The sequence below is a fragment of the Aulostomus chinensis genome, chromosome 6 (assembly GCF_037954235.1).
Source record: "Aulostomus chinensis isolate RoL2024-O1b breed Wild chromosome 6, RoL_Achi_v1.0, whole genome shotgun sequence".
In the NCBI taxonomy this organism is placed as follows: Eukaryota; Metazoa; Chordata; class Actinopteri; order Syngnathiformes; family Aulostomidae; genus Aulostomus; species Aulostomus chinensis.
The window spans coordinates 8,392,706-8,419,847 of NC_141325.1; the positions used below are offsets into that span (position 1 = coordinate 8,392,706).

General features: G+C 40.6%; 1 protein-coding gene across 5 annotated transcripts in view; it reads right to left on the bottom strand.

Annotated features, from left to right (window-relative positions):
* Positions 1 to 2,579: 2,579 nt before the first annotated feature.
* Positions 2,580 to 27,142, bottom strand: part of pdlim5a (PDZ and LIM domain 5a) — a 51,845-nt gene continuing 27,282 nt past the window's right edge. The window contains exons 4-15 of one of the 5 annotated variants that reach the window (XM_086206258.1): positions 26,045 to 26,084; positions 22,376 to 22,401; positions 21,265 to 21,285; positions 21,120 to 21,137; positions 20,567 to 20,739; positions 20,345 to 20,378; positions 9,434 to 9,516; positions 6,545 to 6,746; positions 4,453 to 4,633; positions 3,381 to 3,501; positions 2,994 to 3,109; positions 2,580 to 2,867 (exon numbers count right to left, since the gene is read on the bottom strand). In XM_086206258.1, the coding sequence (XP_086062384.1) occupies positions 2,778 to 2,867; positions 2,994 to 3,109; positions 3,381 to 3,501; positions 4,453 to 4,633; positions 6,545 to 6,746; positions 9,434 to 9,516; positions 20,345 to 20,378; positions 20,567 to 20,739; positions 21,120 to 21,137; positions 21,265 to 21,285; positions 22,376 to 22,401; positions 26,045 to 26,084 (1,105 nt within the window). In that variant the 3' untranslated portion in view covers positions 2,580 to 2,777. Of the gene's footprint in view, positions 2,868 to 2,993; positions 3,110 to 3,380; positions 3,502 to 4,452; positions 4,634 to 6,544; positions 6,747 to 9,433; positions 9,517 to 20,344; positions 20,379 to 20,566; positions 20,740 to 21,119; positions 21,138 to 21,264; positions 21,286 to 22,375; positions 22,402 to 24,592; positions 25,033 to 26,044; positions 26,085 to 27,142 lie in introns of all 5 variants that reach the window. The other 4 variants (XM_086206260.1, XM_086206259.1, XM_086206257.1 and 1 more) reach the window with 4 other exon arrangements.

The following is a 27,142-nucleotide window of genomic DNA, read 5'->3' on the forward strand; positions in this document are numbered from 1 at the left end:
ACAGTCAATTACATCCCTACTGGTAGGCGCTTTACTACATTCTTACCAATCTGCCCACATGCATACTGTGAGAAAGTTGCAGAAATAGACTCAGTAAAAGAGTAATTCTCCAACTTTTGATAGCATCAGATATTTTGATTGACACCACGGTATTTTTTTGTGCCATTCGATCTCTGTTTCTTTCCATTTATCTGTTCCACATAACAGAAGTAAATCTGCATTTCACACCACTGTTGTCAGACTCTCGTGTTTCTCAAGCAATAATACACATCCATCCAGCCATCCATTTTCTATATTAGGTGTTGCGGGGGGTGGGTGGGGGGGCTGGAGCCTATCCCAGCAGCCATCAGCCGAGAGGCAGGGTTCACCCTGGATAGCTCACCAGTCCATCACAGGGCCAACATATAGAGACAGACAACCATTCACACTCACAGACACACCTACAGTCAATTTAGAGTATCAATCAGCCTCGTCCCCTCTTGATGTCTTTGGACTGTGGGAGGAAGCTGGAGTACCAGAGAGAACCCACACAGGAACAGGGAGAACATGGAGACTCACACAGAAAGATCCTGTGCTGGAGCCGGGACTCGAACCCAGAACCTTCTTGCTGTGAGGCAACAGTGCTGACCACCGCACCACCGTGTTGCCATCACAGGGCCATCGGGAGCAATTCGGCGTTCAGTATCTTGCTCAAGGATACTTGAACATGGTCACCAGGGGAAGTGACGATAACCCGCAATCCTTTGGTTGCTAGACGGCCACTCTACCTCCCAGCCATGCCACCAATAATACACGCATTTATAGAAATATCAAGTTTAGAATTACACTGACAGAAAAGAAACAAAGGCACACATAAAATGTTCTGTGTCCCAAAAATGTATTCAACAACAGATCAGATTTAATATGTTTATAAAGTTTCATATTTACCCAACACTGTACCCTCTACCCATGACGAGAGAGGGTGGGAAAGTCTCTGCATCTGGTGCTTGCTGGATGGATTTGCACTTGTTTTGTAATGTTTGTCCAAAGTAACCTTTTAGACACAAGGCACCAGAGAACAGAAAAACAAGAAGTTGCTAAGAAATATGAAGCACAAGCCTGTCACTTAAGCTCCGCCCAGCCACTCCCACACCTCCTATAACAACCAATGAGAGCGCTGATAGTGGGGAAACAATGTCAATAAATATGAGCCACAAAATGGAATATAGTCTCTTACGTAAAGATGTTGGATCTAAATTTGGAAGCCAGAAATAATTACTCCTTTAATTAAGTGTACAGAGGATTCAATCAACTGGAAAGCGATGTAGTTATGAAAATGCAGAAATACATCATAATGAAATAAATGGTTACTTGAACCATATTGATTTAAATATGAATACGTTATAGTAAGAACAGAAACACGTTTCAATATTGGATTTATGTTTGTAAAAGTTTATTCATTTTAAATGCATCTTCATCGTTAAATGTATGATCCGGATCAGTTCTTGCTCCATGAAATAAGCCCATGTTGACAGGAATTCATACGTAACGAAAATGACATAAAATACATATTAATTTAGGATTTAGGAAAACAGAAAAACAAATAGTTCGAAAAAGGCATCAGCTGTCCCCAACACCACTAGTACAGACACAGCAGACTTCTTCTGACAATGAGTAATCTTCAAATTGTTGATCGTAACGGTTGTGCCTTTCAAATTTGGATCCACAAACATTTTATGTTGTAATGTGATATGAAAATAAAAGGAATGCAAGGTCACAACTGTTCTCGTCGACTTGTTTCAATTCTGCTGGTTGAATTGTTATACTTGATTAAAGCTAAATTTTAAAAAAAACGACACTAGAAACAATTAAAAAATAAAACCTGCGCTAAAAGTAACTTTGCCAGTAGTACTCATGTCAAGATGTGTTTGATGGAGGGCCGCCACTTGGGTTGAAGATGCACTCTGGCCGCTGAACCAACACGCTTGGCTCTTTGCGATACGCAGAGCCCGTTTTGCACCCCGTGGACCCCCGTTCAAGGCCGCGCTGGAGTGAAGGCCCTCGTCTGTTTCTACAAGGCTATGCTGACCTCCCCTTGTAACAGCCAACACATTTTGATAGTATTCAGGAGGTAAAATTAGAGGGTGTGGTTGGCAACTGAATAAATGATGTCCTATCCTTCAACGGTAAAAAGTGCCCCAATTTAAATCATATAATATTCACAATTTATCTGCACCAAGTTGCTCTCAAAAATTAAGATATCAGTGTGAAAAATATTTATGACAAGGAGTAACTATAAGTAAAAGAACACACTTGCTATCAACAGATATTAAAAGACTTAGATGAGGGTCAGAGAAACCTGATAGTGACGTTGCTTGTATTGTGTCCACTTATGCTGCAGGTTACTGGCGGCCATGTTGATGTTCACTCTGAGAAATAAAGATCGTGTTCATATATTCACGTGCATAAGAAATGCCCTGACTCCTACTGGTGAGTATGTAAAGTGCACCACTGTGAGTAGATTTTCTTTCTTTTCAAATGTGTGTGTGCACAAAACCATGGTGTAATCCCCCCCCCCCCCCCCAAAAAGAAATCTCTTATTTTGTTAAACACTTAAAAAGCGCAAGAGACATTAACGCTTCTGGCAAGAATCACATGGCAAAAATAGTTTATGCATTTAAAACTACAAGATTCCCTTGTTGTAAAGTACAGGAGCCGCCGCTGTGCTCGTATTCCTTGAGTTTTGACCATAATTGAGGGGCCCGCCACCTACAGAAATAGAGAAAGAACTGCAAAAGTTATATTTTCAGCGTGTGAGCATGTTTCTTGCAAAGAGGTTTGTCTTTCTTGGAGAAGAAAGTCTGGCCTTCCAGAGACGTGCAGCACACCTGAAATATAAAACGAAAACACACTTTATGAAATGTCTCTCCTTCGGTTGCCGATGGATGAAAAAAAGACCAGTATCGTAGTCCTGGTTTATCGTGATGTGCATCGCTATTGTGGGAGGTTCTTACAGTACAGACGAAGCAGGTGTCATGCCAGGTGTAACCCAGAGCCTCCAGGAACTTGTCTCCAGCCTCGACGGGGAACTCACAGCCATGGCAGCCAGTCCCAAACAAACTGTAGAAGTCTTCAAGGGATAAAGAAAGTTGGTTTGCATCAAATAAACTGAAAATAATTTACCGCCATGACGGCCAGAATCAAATCAATTATGCTTGAATACATAGAAATCCTTCCTTTCAACACACTTCTGTTTGTTAGAATGAAATCTAATTAAACCTTGAATTTTAAAGATAATGATTAAACAATTTTACCATGATCTTCTCTGTTTTTCCTTTTTGTCTGTGACTTATTAAAGATCAATTTAATGGGAATTTTTTGTTTGACCGTTCTCGTCTCACCTTGTTCACAGTAGGGTTCTCCATCCTCCAGGTGAAAGGTGTTGTTTCTGATTGGCTGCTGACAGAAAGCGCACAGAAAGCAGGAGACGTGCCACGTCTGTTTGAGGGCGTTAATCACCTCCTAGGAACAGTGAAGACAAAGTGGTTGGCTGATGCCGCGTACACAGGGTGCTCTTTTCTCAATTTAAATCTTTATATATTTTTTTCCTTCTCAGACAGCATGACCCAGCTTAAAATAGACAAACGGCTTTCCCACCCTTAGACTGTGAGAACAGGACAAGGCAGGGAATGAATGGGAAGTTGTTGGGCCAGAGTAAATTGAAGGATTAGGAAAGAGCAAGAGAGTGAGAAACAGGTTAATAAGAAGCCGTAAGCTGGTTGAAGATGTGTGAGAATTCAAGGGTTGAAAGGGATTGAGCCTAAAGAGGTTAGAACACGTGACGGATGAACGTCAAACTCTTAAAGCGACCAGAGATCTCAACTTCCTGATGCTGGGTTCATGCTCCACTCTGACTGTTGGCCTCTAGGCCACTAAGCCTAATTCTCCTATAACACTCAACATGTACTGCATTCCTGAGTTTTAGTGGCGGCCACTATAGAAATTCCCCCAACCTACAGCTTTTCTGCCTTGAGAATCTACAGCAGATGTCTTTGGTGTTACACGGAATGTTGCTAGCGGTTTAAAGTGACCTTTAATGCGTGTACATGATAAGCCTGTTTATAATTTGATCTCTACCTGATACCAATAGCCTTTTAACATCAACTGTTATATAATACAAAGCAAAAAATTGCAGCAGCCAAGATAACTGGAGCTCACGGTGACCTCAGTGAGATAATTCTCATGTCAGGGCAGGAAATGGATAATAATGCATACATCGGCAGTCCTCCATATTATCATGCTCACCATTTGGGCTTTTATGTAATTTTATTAATCGCCACTTTTAACAGTTTTATGCATTTAAGTAGCTTCTCATGCAGACTGGGATATAACTGAATCAAAAGCATGCTCAGCCAGCTAAGATAAGAGCGAGTGACTGACTCATACCAACTATCATCCCCCACGCCAACTCACCCCCAGTATCTTAGTCTGGCAGCGGCGGCAGGTTGGAGCGAAGAACTCTTCGTAGCAGTGCTCACAGTAGACGGACCCCTGCTCCTCCACGAAGCCGATATCTGCCAGGGATGTACGGCAGTGGGCACAATTAAATTCTTCTTTATGCCATGATTTCCCCATTGCTACCAAAAACGGCCCCCTGAAAAAAAAAAGGCAATATAATGAGAACAGTGTTGGTACAAAATGAATAAGCAAGAGACAGAGGCGTTAATGCAAAGTGAGCTTCCACACAATGTCTGCTGCTGCTCCAAAAACAGCCACCAGGAAGTAAAAAGCCAGACAAGATTAATTTGACAAACTTTAATTGAATCTAGAAATGCTGATGACGGCAAATTACTGGAACAGCAATATAATGAAAGGATTATTAATGCTTTACACGAAAATGTGTAATTCTTTATGATTTATTGATTAATTTTCTACAACCATGTCTGGAAATAGTGAAAAGGGCATTTTCTTGAAGCCCCGTATCGTCATATCATTACATTGCTGTACAATAAAGAGTCAAACACAAACAGTTCAACAGGTTTCACATTAACAGGCATGTCAGATTCATCTCTAATTGTTTATTAGCATAGCATTTATTTCTCATGTGGATAAGTATTTTATTCCTGATAGAATAAACATAGTTTTTGATTTCAGGATTACTTTCATGTCATGAAATCGGCTAAAGCTTCAGACACTGAAAATTTTAGAAACAGAATCACGACCGTGCCAACCCTCCGCCTCGAGTCACCCAGCACCTGACGATTAGCTAAAGTAGTAAAGCAACTGAGATTTATTTATTCAACCCCACAGCCATGCTTATCTGAGCTCCTTCTGATAGTAGCAGCCCAGCACGGCAGCCATTAGCATGTGAGCAAACGTATCCTTTGTGATACAGTACGTCATGTAAGGTGACACACGTCGGGAGATAACACTCGGGCATCTACTTGACAAGAGGAGGTGAGGAGAGAGGAAAGGAAGAGGAAAAGATTCCATTATGATGAGCTTTTGTTTACCCTGGATGGAGTTCCTTGAAGCAGAGAGAAAAATCATTAAAACAAAAACAAACAAAAAAAAACACCTCAAGTGGTTGAGCAGAAGTTTCTGTCTGTCATTCATATTCTCTCTAACTTCTAACTCCTAGCCTGAGGCTGGACAGCTGTAGGCTCAGGGAATGAAGTCACAGACATCACACTGAAACCTCCAACATAACTAAGTCTGCACGTAAATAGACACAGTACAGTCGCCCAAACAAAGTTTAGACTCTTAGACTATTAATTGAAGTTGAGATGTTTCTGCTTGTAAATTACATTTTCAATTGTTAACCTTATACGGAATCCTTATCTTTAAATTGGAGACTGACCCAGAACAGTCTCTGAGCTCTATGATCTACTCCTGAATAAGGAACTTAATTCCTCTTCCCCTTATCTACACTACGGTTCTACAGTTTCACACTCAGATTACTTACTCGAGATGGGTTCAATTATTCAAGGGCCTAATTCTGTCAGGACTCTGCTGATTTTTAAATTTGGTATTATCACGAACCCCTTACTTTTGGACTCCTGTTTTCCTTGTTGTTTTCCTTTATGTCTCCAGTTTGTGTTCCCTTAATGTTTTGATCTAATCCTGTTTCACTTCCTATTTAATTTTGAAATATATTTCCCTTGTGTTTTTTTTCCCCTAATTTTACTTCCTGTCTTTGTGTGTTTTCCTGGCTTGTTTGAGTGATTCACTGCTGGTTAATCGGCCCTCATCAACCACAGTCTTCTTATCTTTTAAGTGTGTTGTTTACTTTCTAGAAACTCTGTTCTTTTGTTTCTTCATTATGAAATTTCCATTTCAGTGACCTGCTTGCCTACACCTATTATTTGCTCCACCGCCCTCCCCAAGTAACTCTTAAAATCTCAGCTGATCTCTGTATAGTCTTATAATTCAACTGATTTACAAAAGGTCTTATTAGGAAATTGGTTGAAAAAAACCACCTAATTCATCAGAGAGCCAGATATTCAAAGGTTATTCTGAAATGAATGCATTAAAATATCCATTCACCAAACCTGTTTATCCTCACCTGATGACCATATTGCAGTGGCCACACATGGGTGTGCGAGTCCCAGCTGGGATGTGTTCAGCCCTTTGCACTAGGGAATCCTGATCTTTCGGGTGGGGCTGAGGCACGGGTCGGGTTGGAACCGGACCCCTCGGGATGCTGGCACTGTCGCTCCCCTTCATACTAAAAGATGGCGTGATCAAACCTGACTGTGGACTGAGACCTGGGGGAGGTGAAGAAGAGAAAAAAAACAGCCAAAACTGATAAAAGGAAAGAAGAGTAGGTGTGTGAGGGAGGGAAAAAAAAAAAGGATGTGTGTGTTTTCTTCCCAGGTGTGTAAACTGTTTGACCTTTGACCTTTTTGCCTATACACCCAGCAGGTGTCATGGCAGTGCATGCAGCTGGCTCACTAGTGTTGTCACAACTATGGATTCACCGCATCAATCACCAGCCATGCAAAAATCGTTCAAAGACACATTCCTGTGGCACATGTCCATATGTACACATGACCAAACACGCACACCCGCGCACACACACACGGACCACCAAGACACTCCTTCAGCTAAAACGCAGACACCTGGCTAAACATGGAGCTTGGCCTTTTGATCTCCATACGCTGGATGGGGGACTGTTTGGGTAAGTGGGTGCATGAGGCTTGGCTTTACTGACAGACATCATAGACCTTTTTTTTTTTTTTTTTTGAACATTCTCCAGGAACTATAGGAACCTTTGGAGAAATCTTTGTTTCAATTACAGGAACCAGGGACTAAATTTAGCTTCCAGGACATCATTTTACCTCCCAAAATGTCCGATGTCAGGACTTTGTGAAGTTCCAGGAAGTACAGGGGTGTTTTGTTTCTTCTGAACATTTCTGATTGACACTTTCTGCACTTTTGTTTCATCTATTTTATCAAAGTAGGCGAACTGACTATTGTTATTGTTGCTATGGTACGGACGCATTGTTAAACAGAATACAAGGAACCTTACGGACGACAACCAGATACCAGCAAGAACGAGAAACAACATCCTGCGACGAGAAAGTGTTGAACTTTTTCATCCATCAGCCGAACAATTTGCATAAGTTTTGCAGGTGGAGAATGTGGTCGAAACAGAGGCAACTAAAAAAAATTTTAAGTTCCAGGACTAAAGCTTATGGAACCTTTGAGAAGGGGCTCATGTTTGAGTATCCATTTTGAGCAGAGAGTTGGCTGCTTTTAAATTGATGGGGAGAGCAGGGCACTCCTTCAAACCTGCAATGGTACAGTTGAATTGCCTGCAAACCAGGTTCACTCACCTGATAACCACATAGCTTGACATGGAGCTTGAGTGTAAGAAGTAAAAGCAAAAATTTATTCTCATTAAGCATTACTGCGTGTTCAAAAATTTGAACACAATGCCACTTTGTTTGAAAATGAGCATTTATAAATTAAAGTGAAGCATTGGCTGGGGGCCTTTGCTTCCTCAGCTGCAGCTCAGATTCAAAAATGGGTCAAATGGGTGACTGCTGCCGAGCAACTATATGGCTGGCAGTATATTTTCATGAGCCCAGGTCCACGGGTGAGTGACTACATTTACGATTGTTGTTGAGTGGCAGTTACATCAGGGAGGGACGCTGATATATGGACTCAAAGTGTAAAACTAGAATGTCGGCTAGTTACAATGACAGAGGCAAGAATGATTGTCAAATAGACAAAAAAAAAAAAAAACAACCCAGAGAACTTTTAAAGAAAATAAACTCAAACTATCAGTGCAGAAGACGCAAAAGCTTTATACTGTCGGGCTGCATATGGCCCTTAAAACTTTATTCCTACATGCTGACAGGTCCCTTCAGTAAATATTATCTTTCTGACAGAGTAGAACTGCCGCACGTGTGTCTAAGCAAGGCGCCACAGAGACACCAGGGCCTTTCTCGCCTGCTTAATGGGCTTCTATGGAGGAAAAAGACGAGAAAAGGAAAAGAAAGCCTGCAATGACCTATTTCACAACTTATGTCACGCCTCAACCATGGAAAATAAGCCTTTTCCCCTTGCTAACTGGCTGTAATAACATTCAACCCAACGGCAGTAAATCAGTTTTATTCTCTGCCAGGATTTAGAACTAAACATTTTTTGTGTGAGAAGAAAATAACACTTTAACTGCAGCCTGTGGGTGGAATATATTAATCAATGAAAGTACATACTTAAAATAAGACTTACAGTTGAATTCCTCGATGAGAGTTTATTTTTAGGAATCTATTTGAAGAGTTGGGCTATGTTTGAGTTAGTTTGAGAAAATACCTCAGGCACTTTACATTATACTACACAAGTTACTACAGTGAAAAATAAATGCTTACAGTAAAACACATCTCACACCGACATGCCTACACATCGTGCTTTTGTTGGATTTGCAGCATGTTGAGTGTGCGATTCCACAGATCTCACACAGGAATATATTTTAGTCGCAGAAACCACGGTGGTAAGTTTATTTATTGTAATCTTTCACACTTGTGGAAATATTATTTCAGTCATTTAATTGAGACCTGTGTCAAATGGGTTTGGTCCATAAATCAAATATTGTGTATCCAGGACAATGGCAGCTGGCAATAAATAGTAAGTGCTTACTGACAATGACGGACTTTGAAAAATGAGGGAAAACCTTGAATGATGGTCAGCAGAAGAGAACATCAACAAATGTTCCTTCACTAAACTAAATGTCTGCAGCCCTGACAAAGAAAAACTAATTCTAACAAGGGATCAAAACAGAATGCAGTTGTAGTTGGATGTAAAGGTTATATTACAGGTTGTATGAGAAATATGTAGTGAAGCATCTGTCCTCAAAGATGGTCTGAAAATAATGTTTTATGTGATGATGAAATGTGGTAATAAAGAACAACAAACACACACACACACACACACACACAAAGTGTTTTACCCTGTGTCCCTGCAGGTCCTTTGATCATGGTCTTGACAACTGCAGAGTCGTGGCTGCTGAGCTCAGGCTCCTCTCCCTCCTCACTGTGTGAAGCGACAAAATGAAAACACAGGCAAAGTTTTGTGATAAAAATGCATTTAATCAAAATACCCCCCCCCCCCACACACACACACACACATCCATCCAAAGTTGAATCAGCTCAATTTGCATTCCTAAATTGCAGGCTACTTTGCATGCTGCTAATTCAGAGTACTCAGTATTTTCTGTGGCCGATGCTTGTGTGTGTTTGTGGGTTTCATCGTGGTTTACGATGCCAAGAATTTCAGAAGTCCTCCTGCGTAAATCATCTTTGAAATTCCACTCTACTCGGCTAGAGTGAAACATCAAAGACAAACTGTCAAAGATGTTTTGTTTGTAATTACAAATTTGTGCATATGATCATGAATAAGGCTCGATATTCTTGAGCAAGGGATTTCAGTTGTGACTCAGTCTTGGTGGATCTACAGTACGTGCCTGTCTAATTTTTCAAAGCCCTGACAAAATACAGTGAGACATGTTCCAGACCAACTACCTGCTGACAGAGAAGAGACAAATATGGTACCAACCAAAACGCAGGGTGCTGCTGCAGCCAAACCTCACAGTGAACTTACTCGGTGTAACTACAGAACACACAAAGATGTTGCCCATATGCCACTTTCATAGCAGAATAGAGTCCAGGCCATCCGCCTAATGATGGAGAGGAGATGAGTGGCTTTGCTCAGCACTAATAATACAGCACAGCCATTCAAAACCAGTGCCAGAAGATCAATTCAAATGACTCAACAGAGAGTAATTGGCAAGAGAGGAGTGAAATACAGCATGGTACCCTAAACAAAAGTGCCTGTTCCAGATGTACTGTGGACAGATGCCAGACTACCCCTGCTAATGTTGGAGCGCAGACAAAATTCTTCGGCTATATGGTACAGAGCTTCACTGTGTTCATTACACTCCATTCAGTCAAATATTTGAGTATCTTTTCTCTAGTTCTGCACAGATAAACATTGTTTCTAACCCCCTGAAATTGCAATATCCTGCAACTTGATCTCATGGGATTTTGTCACTTTTAAGGATGTTTCGCACGTAACGTCTACGCTGTTTCACTGTCGTGGGATTAAACTGTTAAACAGCAGCTGAAAGCAAAAAATGTATTGTGATAGCATGCCAGATCTCACTTTGTTTAAAAAAAACCCAGTGCTTGATGTGGTATATATTTACAGATTTATGAATATTTTCGCTTTTTAAATCATCCGGTTTCAAAACTTTATCACTTTGTCTTGGTTGTGTGAATGCTTGTCAGGACTGTAACCAAATTTCTTCAATTCTGGGGAATCTGATTCTAAAATGGTCTTTCCAAGCTTGTTTGAGAAAGGTTTTTTTATTTTCAAATTCATTCTCAACCCTAATTCTTATCAATTTCATGGGCAAAACACCTTTCAGTGCAACCCACTTCATCTCAGCAAAACAAACGCATTATTTGTTTTGAGCTGTGTCTCAAGGTACAGCAGATCTTAGATCTAAGGCATGAAGGGCAACTTATTCTGTTTGAGGACACACATTCCATCTATCAGCTCCAAATGTTCTCTCTCAGGACAAAACATGCTTCTCTGAGCAAAACACACTGATGATGAAAATTGTGCTCAACTTGGTGGGACTATTTTGTCACAGAGTCAAATAGTTATTCACCAGGAGAGAAATTTCAGAATTAATCCTAGCCGACCAATAAAATATTCAAGGTTTATTGCAGACAATAAAAAAAGGGATCACTCTACATTTTTTTCCTATGTGTTTCTGTGCTTCTCTCGACGAAATAAAACGATTTTGGCCGTTGGTGTGTTTTGAAACTGAATTGTTGTGGTTAACTTCCTGACTATCTCTGCTGCAAATAATGCCAGAACTCATTCAGTTATCATGGCGCAAGAGAGAAAAATGTCTCTGCTCTTCCATCAAACACAGCCCCGGGCCTAAAACTCTCCATTGCCTTTTAAAATGATGTAAAAGGAACAACCTCTCTATGAGTAATATGGAGTGTGTGTGTGTGTGTGTGTGTGTGTGTGTGTGTGTGCGTGCGTGCGTGCGCGCGCGCGTGTGTGTGCGTGCGCGTGTTTATCAGGGGGAAACTGAGGAGCTTGGGTGGGCCAACAATCTCTCCCCAAATATATTTGCACCCATAATGCATAGCTGTGGTTGATGCCAACAGTTGGATCACTGCTGACTTCCCCTTGTGCATGCTCGCAAGGGAGCTCACGGGAGACACGTGCTATAGCAACTGCCATCATAGTTACGTTGTATGTTTTGTATTCGTAGGAAGACAAAGTCAAAAATAAGAGAGAGAGAGCGAGAGAGACCGAGAGAGAAAGCAGGCGAGAGCGAGAGGGAGAGAAAGAGAGAGAGAGCAAGCAAGAGAGAGAGAGAGAGAAAGCGGGAGAGAGGAGGAAGGCCACACTTGTGTAGCGTTGGCTTCAGCTGCCCTCTCATGACATTCCCCTTCAGCACACACTTCATTTGGACGTCTACAATGTCAAATGGTGCCCTGCTGCACAAACAGGGCTTCTTTTATAATAACTACAAATACACTGGCAGATGTTGGTCTTTTTTATCATAAAAGTCTTATATCTTTTTTATTATAAATATTAGCAACATCAGTCCTATGAGTAAACCATGCACTGTAGTTCAAGTCTCTAACATGTGATAAACGGAATATATACTGTATATATGTATATATGATTTATGGACTTTGTGAAATGTATTGGGTGATGATTACTCATGGTTTCAATTATGAACAAAATGTGAGTATCATGAAAACTTGTTTTTGTAAAGAAAATATCAACATCTCAAATTATTGGCTATCGGCTAAATCTGTCATAAAATATCAGCTTATCACTAATGGGCAAAAAAAAAAGTTTACATGTCATGAATCCCTAATAATAACTGTTTTAAATATGATAAGCTTCAGTGTTAGCTGGAAGAGCTGAAAAACTGTGGATGAGAAGAAGGTTGAGGATAAATTTACCAAAAGATGTAGACGGCATTAACGGGAGAGGAGAAGAGAGGGTCTCCCTCCTCTGTCGCTGACTGATGCCAAGACACCCTTTAATGTAAGAAGAGAAATACTGTGTAGAAACGACTACAACCATCTGACAGGAATGGTTGGAGGGGAACAAAAGCTCATTTTTAATTAGTAGCTGTTATCATCAAACACAAAGAACACTCTGAAAAGGTGAATCTCAGCTGAACAGAGAGGAGGGGCCAATGATTAATATACATCCTGTTAAACACTACACAAACAAGCCGGTCTAACAACAAGTATTGTGATAAATGTACCCCGAAGACTGTTGTGTTTGCATCGATTCAAGCTAATCAGCCCATTGCCGGTGCAGTCCTAATCTAGGAACTCTCCGTAGGAAAGAGACCGTCAGACTGCAGAGTGCACTTCCTTCTCATTATCAGCTAATCATTTTATACAACACATTCTTAATAGGAAGAGAAGATATGATGCGCACTAACCTGCTGCCTCCACAGCCAGAGATAAAACTGAACGTGTTTGACAGTTGTCTACTGCCAAATGGCTGCAGAGCACTGAAACTCTTGGGAAATTTACTTACTTGCCATCCAACCTCGAACTACAAAAGTCAAAAGATCCGCTCCTCTCTTCTGAAAGGAAACTGAGACGCACAATGATTGAGAGACCGCTAGATAGCGTCGCAAAATGGATGATGGTGGATGTGCAGGTTCACATGTTCACCACACCTACAGTACCTTGGTCACTCAGCTTCCAAATGCATAGTCACTCCTCCACGTGCTCTGATTCAAACAGATTGAGGATGTTGGTTTGGCCAAAAGTAATCATCCTCTCTAACAAAGTTGCTGTTTTCAACCAGGGTTTTGTTTGTGTTTTCACTGCATCCAGGCAGGAAAATAGTTCTGGGACCAATTCTAAAATAACAATATCTCATAATTTGAAATGTTACACACAACTCAATCAATTCAGGCAAAGGTCATTTTGAGAGAAGCATATTTGATGACTTTTGACCAAGGCAACTATGCCTGCCCATCCACTACTAGTCACTGTGCTAAGCTACCCGCCTGTCTCAGAGGGTGTCAGCTTGCTAATACACACACAGAGGAGAAAAGGGTATCGATCTTATTCCCTGGCTCTGTGGAGGATGGCAAACAAGAGCATTTCCCTAAAAAAAAGTTGGTGTGCCTCTTCAACATCTCTGTTACATCCCGTGTATGTTTGATTAAAAAACGTGTATTTTAGGAATACTTCCACTCCTGCTTTTAGTTCCATGGAGCAGATTTACAACTCATATTGCATTTCTGTTGGTCCAGTTCAACTGCTTGTAAATGTCAGTGACATGAGAGTAACTGCATTCATTGAGATGATTTATGGGTTGTATAAATGATTGTGAGTAACTCAGATACGTCCCTGTGTAAATCCTAAGATTTTCCTCTTATTTTATTCATTGGCTCCATACATAATAGCTTTAGGTTGTCCGACTAAGCAGAACAGTGCAGTAAAGACCAGACCGCATCCTCATCATGAGATAAAGCTATTAGAGTTTTGTGGGATTAGATGCTCGCGCACCATCTTTTCAAATGATCTAAGTGAACAAAATAACATTCATTCACGTTAGCCATGGTAATTCGCTAACAACAGGTGACAAGTGGAGCAGGAAATAAGATGCTCCCCGGTCCCTCATTCATTAGCGCCAATTACAGCACAGCTCGTTAATATTCTCCACCATCCAAGCCAATTACAGAGGGACTTAACTGTATTCTGCTAGACTCTGATTGGTTGATTAATGGACAGTCCTACTGTTTTGATTCAATAGTAGCTGGTTGGAGTGCTGACCATCTGGACCTACTGGGCCACATATGAACCTTGTTAACTGGGAAAATAATCAGTGACGGGAGGAAGACCGGGCATGCAGGCAGAGAAATGTATTTATTTTATATCATCTTCACTTCACTTCTCTGTATGTATTATCATTTTTACAGAGCAAACCTTTACATTTTATCAGAACTTAATCAGAGCCCTCTCTCCTTGTTCTTGATATCTTCCATATTCGCCTGAAGTCTATTTTCAGAATATGTCGCCTAGTACTGAGACTTCTACTTTGCTGCTGTTAAAACGCTACTGAAGAGAAAATATTTCAATCCCTCAAGTGCGTCCATATTTGAAGTAACCCCTTGTGTCATGTAGCTCCAACAAGCACGTGTGTGATGCATCTTATAAATGTGTTGGTTTTGTTTGAACATTGAACAAATGGTCCATTAACATAGCTGTCTGCTGTCCAGCAGCTCTCCTCACCACACAACAGATGGTCTATAATTTAGCACTATGATATTCTTTGGATCGTATTCAACGTATACACACACACACACACACACACACACACACACACGGACACACACACACACGGACACACACACATATAAAAAATATACATTCGAACAGCAACCCACTGAAACTCATACACACGCACTCATGCTTTACATTTTAAATGTGCACAGTTGTGTCCACTTGCCAATGAGTGATCTCTCTGAGATGCTGCCAAGTTGTTTCATACTGACCACAGAATGTCATAGCTGGTCTGAGTTGTCTCCACAGAGACATATGGACCGTGTCTTTGTTGTTGCCGTGGTGTTAAAAAAAACAAAAAACTGCGTTCGTATTACCATGACTGAAATGTTCTGTGTATTCAGAGACTTTATTTAAATTCTAAGTTTAGAATCCAACCATTTTCTTCTGCTTATTCCTACATTAAGGGTCGCGGGGGGCTGGAGCCTATCCCAGCAGCCTTCAGGCGAGCGGCAGGGTTCACCCTGAACAGGTCGCCAGTCCATCACAGGGCCAACATATAGAGACAGACAACCATTCACACTCACAGCCACACCTACGGTCAATTTAGAGTATCAATCAGCCTCGTCCCCTCTTGATGTCTTTGGACTGTGGGAGGAAGCTGGAGTACCAGAAAGAACCCATGCAGGAACAGGGAGAACATGGAGACTCCACACAGAAAGATCCCGTGCTCAAGCTGGGACTCGAACCCGGAACCTTCTTGCTGTGAGGCAACAGTGCTGACCACTGCACCGCTGTGCAGCTAAATTTATCATATGTTTACTTATAAATATTTTCAGAGAACATTTTGTCATTAAAATAACTTCATGGTATGAACAAGTCAGCCATATGGAAGATATAAAGCATTTTTTCATCCTTGGCTCAATGCTTGCTGGGGTTTTCAAGCAATTAGTTGATGAGTGCTTTGGTGCATGCATGTGGACATACAAACTGCATTTGTGAATGAGAGGATTATAGCAAAGGAACTCTTTCCCGGACCACCACCTGGACAAAACTGTGTGAAAAATCAACAAAATAAAATGGCAATTTAATCCATCTGAAGTTGAACGCTGATTGTTTTGAGTTAAACTTCTGTAAAAACAGGAATCCTCAAACAGGTCTCGCTAGTTTTGTCCAGGTCCGGTCCTCTCTACCTCTTGTTCTTCGGCAGGTGCAGCTCACTGACGCTACGTGCTTTCTTTTGCCTTGTGCGTCGTGATGGAGATTGAACTACTGGATTGATGAGCAGGGCATCCAGTAAGGACTGCGATGCTGCCTTTTCAGGATTCCAGGATTTGCTCTGATAAGTTGGGCTGAGCAGGTGATGACCCAGCAGAGAAGACAAAAGATTTGAAAGGAATCAAAGGCAATTCAATTTATAAAAGCAAAAAAAAAAAAAAAAAAAAAAATTCTTTGAGGGAATTTCACCCATATACACACACAAACACACACTATTTACCTCACCTGAACTGGACCACAGACCTGCATGTTTTGGGCGGCAGCTTTAGGCAAGAAGTCTAGAGGACTCAGCATGAGCTCTCTCCTGTTTTTAAATCATTACGTACGCACAAATATAGAGTAAAAACAAAGGGAGAAAAAAAACACCAGATGGAGAGTGATATAACATCTACTGACCCCCCCCCCCCCCCAAAAAAAAGAGGCTGTTCAATTAAGTGTGGCAGCTTATTTCTATTAACTTTGAAGGTGAACTCATTTGCATGTTGAATAAAAATCATCACAACCTTGTACCTGACTGGACTGGTAGTTAATATATGATGGAGTGGCAATTTATGAGATAAATGACTATTTAATTGAGTTAGGGGACAAAAAGTAAAGAAAGAAGAGAAAGAAAAAGGTGTACTGATAATTAGAGCAATTACATAACCTGTTAAATGTATCTATTTCAAGTGAAAATCACGGTAGAGTTGTTGTGTGGCACCTGTGTTGAGGTGAGAGGTCAAAGTGTGGCACTTTACGAGACTTATGGTCGTCACGCTGTCCAACACTGTTACTGGGATAAAACTTTTTCTTGGGGTCTCTGCTGCCCTCTAGTGGCATCAGAGGCGAACTGCTGAACCAGAGCACAAGATTGAGGAAAGAAATCATCATCAGAGTTTTGTGCACCTACTCATCATCTTAGAATAAAACTGAGTTTTCATTAACTGTTCCATTCTCTATGTACCTTTTAATGATGGACAGCTGAAAGTTTGTCTGCGGTGTAGCGGTTCCATCTGGAGCAGCTGGTCTATGTTCAGGATCAGAATATGGCTCTGGAGTTTGAATGGCTGAAGAGTTGCCAGGACCTGAGGAAATCTCCGTGTGTTCAGGTTTTACACTAAAAACAGGTGCACAGGATGCGTGTTGAATTGGACCAATGGGCTGAGCCATACTGACTTGCAAGAGTTCATCAAGTGAAGTGTCATTTGGTCTGTTGGTGTGGATTGATGGTGGGTTGGGTTGAAGATGATGACCGGTTGAGCCAGTGTACATTAATGGTAGCAGCACTGGAGCTAATGGGTAGTTCTTTGGGTGCATGTGACCCAACAAGTCAACAGACCCTGCATACAACAATGGGATAGTAATTTGACGGAGGCGTGTTAAGGATGACACACAGTTCTCTTGATTTTGGGCTGTTAAGACACAGCCAGGATGGGAATTGAGGGCGTGGTTGGATATCGTAGCATCTTCCCCCTGTTGTCTTTGCCGACTGGCACCTGACACTGCTGTCAGAGGTTGGTCGTGGTGGGCAGATGTGGGTGCAGCTTCTGCAATTTTCAGTCTGCTTACAGTTGGGAATGAAACAGCTACTTGTTCAGAGGATGGACGAGCTGGAGATCTGTCACTGCCAGATAACAGATAGCGGAGCGACATTACTGCCTTTACAATGACACCCTTATGGAGGTTTCTATGGAGCCCTGGAGCAGCCATAGAGAGGAAATAATATGTTTTGAGGCAATGGGATATAATCTGTCCTCTCAATTTCATTAATTTCTGCCCAAAAGATCTAACTTAATCTCTCAATTCAGTTACTTTTTTTTTTAAATTTTTGAACAAGTTCCATCTTGTGGAAACAAATTAGGTAAGTAACTAGTTCCATTTCATGGCATCAATATTTGTTTTGTTCTGTCTTAACTCACAATTTGTTTCTTTTCTCTTATGGCCACTCCAGAGCTCAGCATGTTTTAAGTAAACAATATTCATATAAATATGAGTTTATTTTGGTGTCGTCAGAAGTGAGAAAATAATACAGTTTTATGAAAGGAGTGTCATAGCTTTCAACATTCCAGTGTCTCAAACTCGTGGTATTAAATCTTCAGTCCAGTAGAGTATTATTGCAAAGTATTTTGTACACAACAGACGAGACGTGGTCAGTTAGTTAAAGACTAAAGATCTTTATGCTACTGTTATTTTTTATTTACAAGTGACTAGCGTGTTGATACCTGACCTCCCCTGCGCCTGTGTCTTTATGAGAGAGGGAACTAAAAGAGGAAAGATAGATGGAAATGTAGTACAGCAGGGGGGAGAGACAGATGGAAAGGGGGATATCAAAACAGAGGGAAAAAAGTAATCAAGGAAAAATTGTAATCAGTTTATTAGCTTCATTATAGTATAATACGATTTCATTTTCAGAACAGAGAGGAGAAATTTCCAGCCACTACGTTCCCTTCTTCCAAACTTCAGTCTGTGAAGAACAACTTATTAAAGTCAGCAGGCTGCAGTAAGTAAACATAGGGGATGACATGATAATTTACACAGCGAGGGCCTTGAGACACTGCTTTTGCATTAGAGGCATTTATACAGTCTTTGCTGATTATCAGACCTCGACGACCTGCTCACAAAAGAGTCATCCTTAACTTTCAGTATCCTTAAAGAACCAGTTTGGGTTGTACATCCCGACAACAGAGCAGTTTATATACACACACAGAAATACTTGCCAGGTTGGGATCCAACCTCCCATAGCACAGATGTCGATACATTTGTAGATCCTACTCTTTACTATCCAAAATTAAACAGATACAGCCAATACAAACGAGGTGCTTATTACTGCATTACTCTGAGGTATACTGATACCAGATTTACCACTTAAACAATTGCTTTCCCTTCTCCTACACACACTCTTGATGACATAATGTGAAGCGGGAACTAAGGTTGGCTTTTGTTATTTTCCACTTGATTTCTGATTAGATTTATGATTTCAAAAATCCAGGATATGATGCATGGTGTGTTCAGTTACAAATGAACATTTTCTTGTACCGTTTATTGCACATCATGTAAATTGAATAATTCAATAAAGGTCAGTACAACTCTCAGCTCACACTATTTTCTCATTAGTGGTGGGCTCAACATGAAGCCAGAACCTTATTAAAGGTCTGAATGTGACAAACAGTGCAGACAAAGAGAAAAAGCCCTCGCACATAAAGAAATCGTGAGACACTCCCGAAGTTCTTCTCTAAGTTTGTCATCTCCTTTACTTCCCCTCTTCCCATCAGTCTTCAGTCTTGCAGCACTTCAAGAGTACAATCTGTAAACAATAATCACCTACAGCAGTGAAACTGATATAGTGCGCACACACACACAGACACGCAGAAGTGGACAGACAATCACACACACGCACACACACGGTCTACTGGACATTGAGGGTGCGAGCAGACACTCCGTGGTGCCAGTCTCTCAGCTCGTTGTACTTAGGGCCAATCACCAACCGAGTGGTGGTCTTGTTCACTCTGCCATCGAGGACACAAGAGTAAGAGAAGAAGAAGCAAAAGAGAGAGAAAAGACAGGCTTAGGAAAAGTAGAATAGCGGATGATGTTCACTAAGCCACTCAACAGGAAGGCTGGATGATGCAGGAAGAGCAACGACCACAACAAAAGCCGATGATGAACAGGAAATATAAAGATGCGGTGAATAGAAAATGACAGCAATCATTCAAAGGTTACATCTGTAAACACGCCTCTCATCAGATTCTGTTTCAAAAAGTAAGATTTTATAAACAAATAGTCCATGAAATATGACCCATGTGACCTTAAACATTCATTCACCCATGAAGTTATGACGTCACACACAAGCAGCCAGTCTGTGGAGGTGTTGATCACGGACAGAGGTGATCGCACTTACGCCACAAACAAGAAATCAACAGCCAGTGGTTCAAAACACACTGAGAGCACCACCACAATCACCACAGCCCAGCCATGATTGTCCAAAACACAATCATAGGTCAAACAACATGCAGCACTGCAACACTTTCAAATGCACAAACAAACTTGAGAAGCACGCCAACCAGCACGTCTATGCCACAATTTGCAACTGACAGGACGGTGTTTAAAATCGACCTTCAACAACCTTTGGAGGCTTTTTAATCAGAAATGCTCTCTAAAATGTTGGATATATTAAAATAGGCTAAGAGTGCAACAGCTGTTTAGATTTTTTTTTCTTTCCATATTTCAGGCTTTAGTTTAAAGCCATGCAACCAATAACAAACAACTTGTGATGTTGTATCACATCAGCATTGTCAGTACCATGCACTTACTTTGACTTCTTGGCTTTTTCTTCTTCTTCTTGTGCTACAAGTGGCAAAAAGGATAAATATTAGATGTGTTTTAGGAACAGCATGGATAGTAACATTTGCAATTTAGTCATATCATTTAACAGTGGGGATACAAATGACGGTCATCATTGCTCAGATGTATGTATGCCTTATGAATGGAACAATAAGAGGATCGATGGCAATTTGCGTGTGTCAGTAACATACCGTGTTCAGTGCCAGTTATCTGAGCCAGAATCCTAAAGGATCTGGACTGGGTGGTACCGGTGCGTGGGCGCCAGTCCTCCGTGTCCTCCATGATACGCTTCCTGCTGGCATCAGCGTGAGTAGGCACATGGTAAAAATGAATGTCTGTTTCCACGACATGTTTCCTGGGAACTCTGAAGAAGGGCAGAATAGAGCAGAATATACAAATTTGGTAAAATGTCCATTAATATGACATGTTTTGTAAACAAAAATAGTGAAAACTCATTCCCCGTGATTTCTATGAAGGCACTTAGGGGTCATTTTGTTAAAGTTTTTACGATGATTTTATCAGTATGAAGCAAAAGTAGCTTTTAGGTGGTTAATTTCACTGTTGGTGCTATTAAACACACAATATGTCAGTTAAATCACATTAATTAACCGGGAATGGAGGATATTTATGTTGCAGGTTATATTGTGCAAGATGGGATGAGGCACACTGCAAGCTACTGGTGAAAAAATAACCCGCATCACTCTTTGAAAGTATTCACTGTCAAAGTTTGAACTAGACTGATACCTTGGTGGCAGGGGTTTCCTTGAAAACAAATGACGGGGAAAAGCAGTAGAGAAAGAGAAATAACTACACAAAATAAAAGCAGGAACCACATCCACACACAATTGCGTTATTCTGCAAAGACAGCGGAATTATGTGAAAAACTTACTTCAAAATACTTTGCGGTCCACTAGTGGTTATAAAGTGGAAGAAGACAATCGTAATTGAAATATAAATAATCAATATTACATAAATATAATAAAACAAATTGAAGTGAATATTATGTAGACAGCAGAATGTTGGCAAAGACATTACTGACCATAAGCATGCACAAGACAGAGCCAAAACATCCATCAAGATGAGCACAAGTGAATGTGTTTTACTTTTGAACACATGGTGGTGCTGCTGCTTTGTCTAGAAATCCAATGGGAAGTCACACTTTTATTTGGGGAGTATGAACAAAATATTGACGTCTTTATTCATATTCAAACTGTTCTGAACAGTGTAATTTGTGAGTTGGCAGCATTACTAAAATATCAAAAACTGTATATCTATGTGAATTCCTGTTTTTGTGTATGCGTGTGTGTGTGTGTGTGTGTGTGTGTGTGTGTGTTTGTTTGTTTGTTTGTTTTGTGTGCACGCATGTGACATGCTTTTTTGGTAAAAGTCTGCTGACAGGCCGACACTAATTGACTGTCAATAAATCAGCAAATACACAAACATACACAGGGCCATTCAAGACTTTTCAGGCACTGCTGTCAAAAAAATCACTTAAAAATACACATACACACACACATACACACACCTAGCATGTTGAATGGGCTGATTTATGAGTGTGTCTCAACACATTCTTGTCACAGCTGCAGCTATGTGGGTGTGGGAGTGTTGGCAGCTCTGTGAGAGCCTGCTCCCACACTTAACAGTTGTATTGTGAGTGTGTATGCATGTGTAGGATGGTGTATGTGTGTGTGAGAGCATGTGCGTGTGACGCTCTGTCAGCATCAATATTTGTATTTTCCAGTTGAGGTAGAATTACACAGCCGTTTTTGAAAATTGTGTCACATATGAAACATGCACATTTATAGAGTTAAACCAATGACAATTGAGCAAACTAAAGTACAGTTTACAAAGAATTATGTTATTGTGGCAAAATAATAACCAAATGCGTGCAAATGTCACCACAGTTGAAAAACAGGTACGAGAAAAGGTGGACGAATATTTTTTTGAGGATGAAGGGATGCAGTCAAGCACTAAAAAGCTGACATGCTTCAAGGACTAACTTTGAGAATGGAGGGCCGGCTGTAGACTGTGGAGCAGAAAATACAGGTTGAAAGGAAAAGAGGAAGAGGGACAGTCAAAGTCTTGCCTTTTTATAGGCAACTGATTTGAAACGAGAACAATTCCCTCTGAAACGGAGCACGCCACACAGCTAATGCATAGCATGCATCGACATGCAAGGATGAACAAACACATGCTACCTTATACTGTCATACAGCATCAATACTGTGGGGTTTAACACAGCATGGCTTCAATAAAAATAAACTGCACCATTAAAGTCTTTGAGAGGGAGAACCATGTGTTAAAGGTAGTAGTTCAAAAGTTGCAGCATGAAATGTTTAATTTTTTTTACCTACATTTTGATTCAAGGATCGTCCAACACAGGGATTCTATCCATGATTCTAGTTATGTACTGCAGTTCAAAGTTGGTTAAGGAAACAAAACAGTGCTTGGAAAAAACAAAAACAATTTGGCATTAGATCGTGACATCTGGTGTGGATGTAAAATTGATTTGTAGTTTTTAACAGCTCAAATGTGTTTTTCAGCCCTGAATATTTCATGCTATGTATGAGGGCTGGAAAAACAAACATGAGTAAAATAGCGCAGTTGCTAACTAATGTATCCTGCATATCCTGTACCGTAAGTCGGTAAAAGGGTACCACTAAAGTCCTTTAAAAACTACTCCAACAATAGAGCCAGATCCTGCTTCCAAAAAAAAAAAAAAAAAATCCTAAAAGCACAAATCATCTTCAGCAAAATCATCTGTGATTCTTGGTGACAGCTATGTGGCTGCTTGTGCTTGTGCTTGTGCTTGTGCTTGTGTGCACATGTGTGTGTGTGTGTGTTTGTGTACGCATAACTGCAGGGTGTTTCGACTTTTGATTTTTCAGATCAGTGGGGTCTAATGAGTATAAAAGAAGGAAAGACCAATAATCTTTGTGACATTGCAAAATGAACACAAGAAAAAAAACATTAATACAAACAGAACATAAACATGAAATGAATGGAAGAATTTTTGGGACATGAAAGGAGACTCGCTGCAATAAATCAAAATATTCAATGTATGTGCCCTTGTTGGAAGACCAAACTCTGGAAAATGTAAATGAAACCTGCACAGTGGTGTGTTCGTCCATCAAGACAGAGACAATATGTGTTAATCTACTTGGATTCAGTGTCAGAACCCTTGATCACTGACTGATCTGCTCCAAAAGCACATAAAGTACCGCTCAGCTTGAGTTACTAACACAGGCTATATATACACGTTAGCCATCATAGCATAGTTCTGCTCACGTGTCTGAACCGAGGGGAGATGAGACTGAGACAGGAGCAGGGGGGTTGAAGGATAGCAGGATTCAGATATTATCAGCCCATTAACTGGCCGTTATTGATCAATGAGTAGATTTGATGTGATATGTGCAGGACTCCACCTCGAGCAGTCCAGGCAACAGACGCCCTCTATCGCCCATACGACCAGAGAAACTTAGCACATGAGATGACGTCTAATTATGGAGTGAAAGTTTGCGCAAGTGGGCAAGGGTGGGGGAAGTGAAGGGATGGAGGGTCAAACAAACAGCAGACTTTGCAATGAAAGATGGGTATTTCTCCCTTCTCAAGTTCCATAAATAAACAAATCATTCATTACACTGCTTACATCAGTGTTTCCAGACCGGCGGCTCAGGTTGTCTGACATCACATATACACTAATAACTTTCTGTTTCTGTTTTGCAGCACAATTTTCTCTAATGGCAACCCAACCCTTGGAAGGGAATAAGAAGCCAGGAATTTGAAATATTGGCACTATACCGTTGCGAGCTTAGGTAATAGAAAAAAAAATTATCCAGGAGTATGAAATCTGTGGTTGTCGAGCTCCAAACACCACGGTAAGCTACAAAAAGCTTAACGTGGCTTTATTAGCTCTATTAGCATTTTGCAAACATTGGTAGGGAAACGTCAAACATTTTTTTCATTAACTGATATTGATGTAGTTTCCTACTTCATATTGCAGTTTTATATTTCTAACAGTGAATAAACAGAGGGAATACAACAGAGGGTCAAGAGAAAGAGATACTCCCAGATGTAGCAGAAAGAAGGAATTATCGATGTTCAACACATCAAGGAGCCAATCTCAAATTTGACACCTTGAAAAGATGGAGGCAGGTGGAAACAGTGAAGGGGCTGAGAACTGATTTATTTGATTGTCTAGGGAGACCACCACTCACCCATTAAACTGCACTGGCAAGGCTCCACCCTGACTCTCCAATAGGCCCCGCCTCTGCCCCATGGCCACCTCACACGCATTCTCAGTGGAGTAGAGGTTGATCGGTGTGTTATACACTGATGGCTGAGGCGGAACGAGGACAGGGGGGGAGGAGGAGGAGGAGGAAGAGGATTGGTAAGAGACAGGAGGAGGAGGAGGAGGAGGAGGAGGAGGAGAATAGGTGTGGGAGGAGGCAGGAGTGAAGGCAGAAGATGGAGATGGGATGAAGGCAGCAAAAGGGGACTGTGAAGACGGGTATTCACTCTGTGACCCACAGCCCCCGTAAGGTCTGGGGGCCTTGTTGTAAGGGACAGTGGAAGGGCTGGAGGAGTGAGGGTGGGGGTGGGATTGAGAGGGGGGATGCGTGATAGCCAACGGTTTTATGATGTCTGATCTGCTGACCTACCAATAAAAAGGGAAGAGCATGCACATACACACAAAAACACATCACTGCACAGCACACATATACTGATGCTTCCTAGGCTCTCAGTTATAGGTTCTGAAACAGTGTTGTGCCTTAGTCTTTGTAATAGTTCATCAACATAGCTTGATTCAATCATTTTCATAATTCTTAATATGATCTGGTACAGAGAAGCATCAGTATAATTAAATATGATGAAAATATGATGCTAGTTTTCATGCAAAACAACAAACATCTGTATAGGGCAACGTTTCAGAAGGGTGTATGTTCATCCAAATATTTACAGCATGAAACTCCAGGTGAGCAGTTCTGATTCCTGCTCTCATAATCCATATGTCACCCATTGGTTTTGAATTTCGAACAATGTTGAATCACAACACAGGTGACCATTGACAAAAAGTTAATATATTTTATGAAATATGATTAAAAAAAATAATATGGATGTGTCCACAAACTCGTATAAAAATAAGTATGTTTACTCAAGACCCCAAAAAAGGTGAATGAATGCAAATCACCAGTTGATAAACTATAGCCAAAATGTCTTTTTTGTTCATTTAGAATCCTGTAACTGATACAAAAAAAAATACAAAATGATTTACAGCAGATTAAGAACTGAATATTTTATTATGGTAACTCATATATTTATGGAAGCCAAACATACTTGTAATTACTGTACTTTTGTAATGCAGTTGACTGAAAATCAAGCGTCAGTTCTATTAACTTGTGATGAAGGGTTAAATTATCTTATCTGGAGAAAAAAGGCTGAAAACAGGCCGAGTTACCTCATGACAAAACAATAATTATCTCATGATCTTGATATAGCTGCAATAAAAAATATGATTACAAGAATGGCTTTGCCATAATGTCATCTGAAACAGATGAATAGGCCAGGACAGAATATCAATTTTCACCTGGTGTGTCTTGCCTTAAGTAAACAGAAATACTTGAATGATTTTCTTGCATTAATAAAAACTGTATCACAGATTCCATTACCTTGGGTGCCACTGGAGGAGGTTTGGGAGCACTGGAGGCCCTGAGAAGAAAGAATAGGCAAAGACTGTTATTTAAAACCTTATTTTGGTTTTAATATGTCTGTGGGTGCATAACATAGACAGTTAAACACAGTTTACAACAGCAACGATATTTATAGACCTTTAATATGAAAAGTACTATTTTCAATCTTACTAAGGTTAACAGGAAATGTGTTTATGATGGATTACAGCTTCTCTGCAACGACACCAACATCGAGCGCTATCCATCATCAGCTACGACAGAAAAAGTCTCACTGTTTGTACGTCAGACTGAAACTTGAGTTGCTGGAGCTGCAAATGTGGCCTCTCAATGTATGTGTGCGTTTGAAAGCAGCTGCTTTTAGTCCATGAAGGCCTGCATCAATCTGATACTTTTGGTCTCTGATATTCTTGATGCCACTCGGAGCCATGTGCTCTCCAAAAGGTCATCTGAGGAGCGTGACTCCCAATCTCCATGCTGTTAATTTTACCCGGTAGCCATATCAGTTTCTCAGTTCATCATACTTATAATTTTACCAAGATCACACCTCCCTTTTTACACCAATACATTTATTCCTTGTTTGAGCTGTCCGGCTTGTTCAAGCAAAAGGACAGGGCGTTCTTATTGCTACATAAACAAAAATAATGTTTTAATCCATTTGCACTTAAAGAAGAATGCAGTGGTTTTGTTATTTCAAGGTTGTCATTTGTTTTTAGTTGAAGGTTTCAAAAACCAATTTCCCCCGAACGAATATCAAATTCTTTTGGCTCTGATCCCTATCTGAGATATTTAATATGGTGCTGAATCTGATCCAAAACTTAAATTTTGATTAAATAGGACTTGAAATATTAAGATCAGGTACAGACACTTGTAGACTGGCCAAGTTTAATTATATTATCCCACATGCGTTTGCAGGAGGATGCTGTTGATTAGTGCATCACATCATTAAACCAGTCTGATGCCATTTAGGGGCTGTAGTAATCTGAGTTTAGGACAATAGGAAATCACATGACTTTAATAAAAGGTAGAAATAGCCGAATACAGGGGTGGAGGGAGCAGTGGCTCGTTAGATAGATGGGT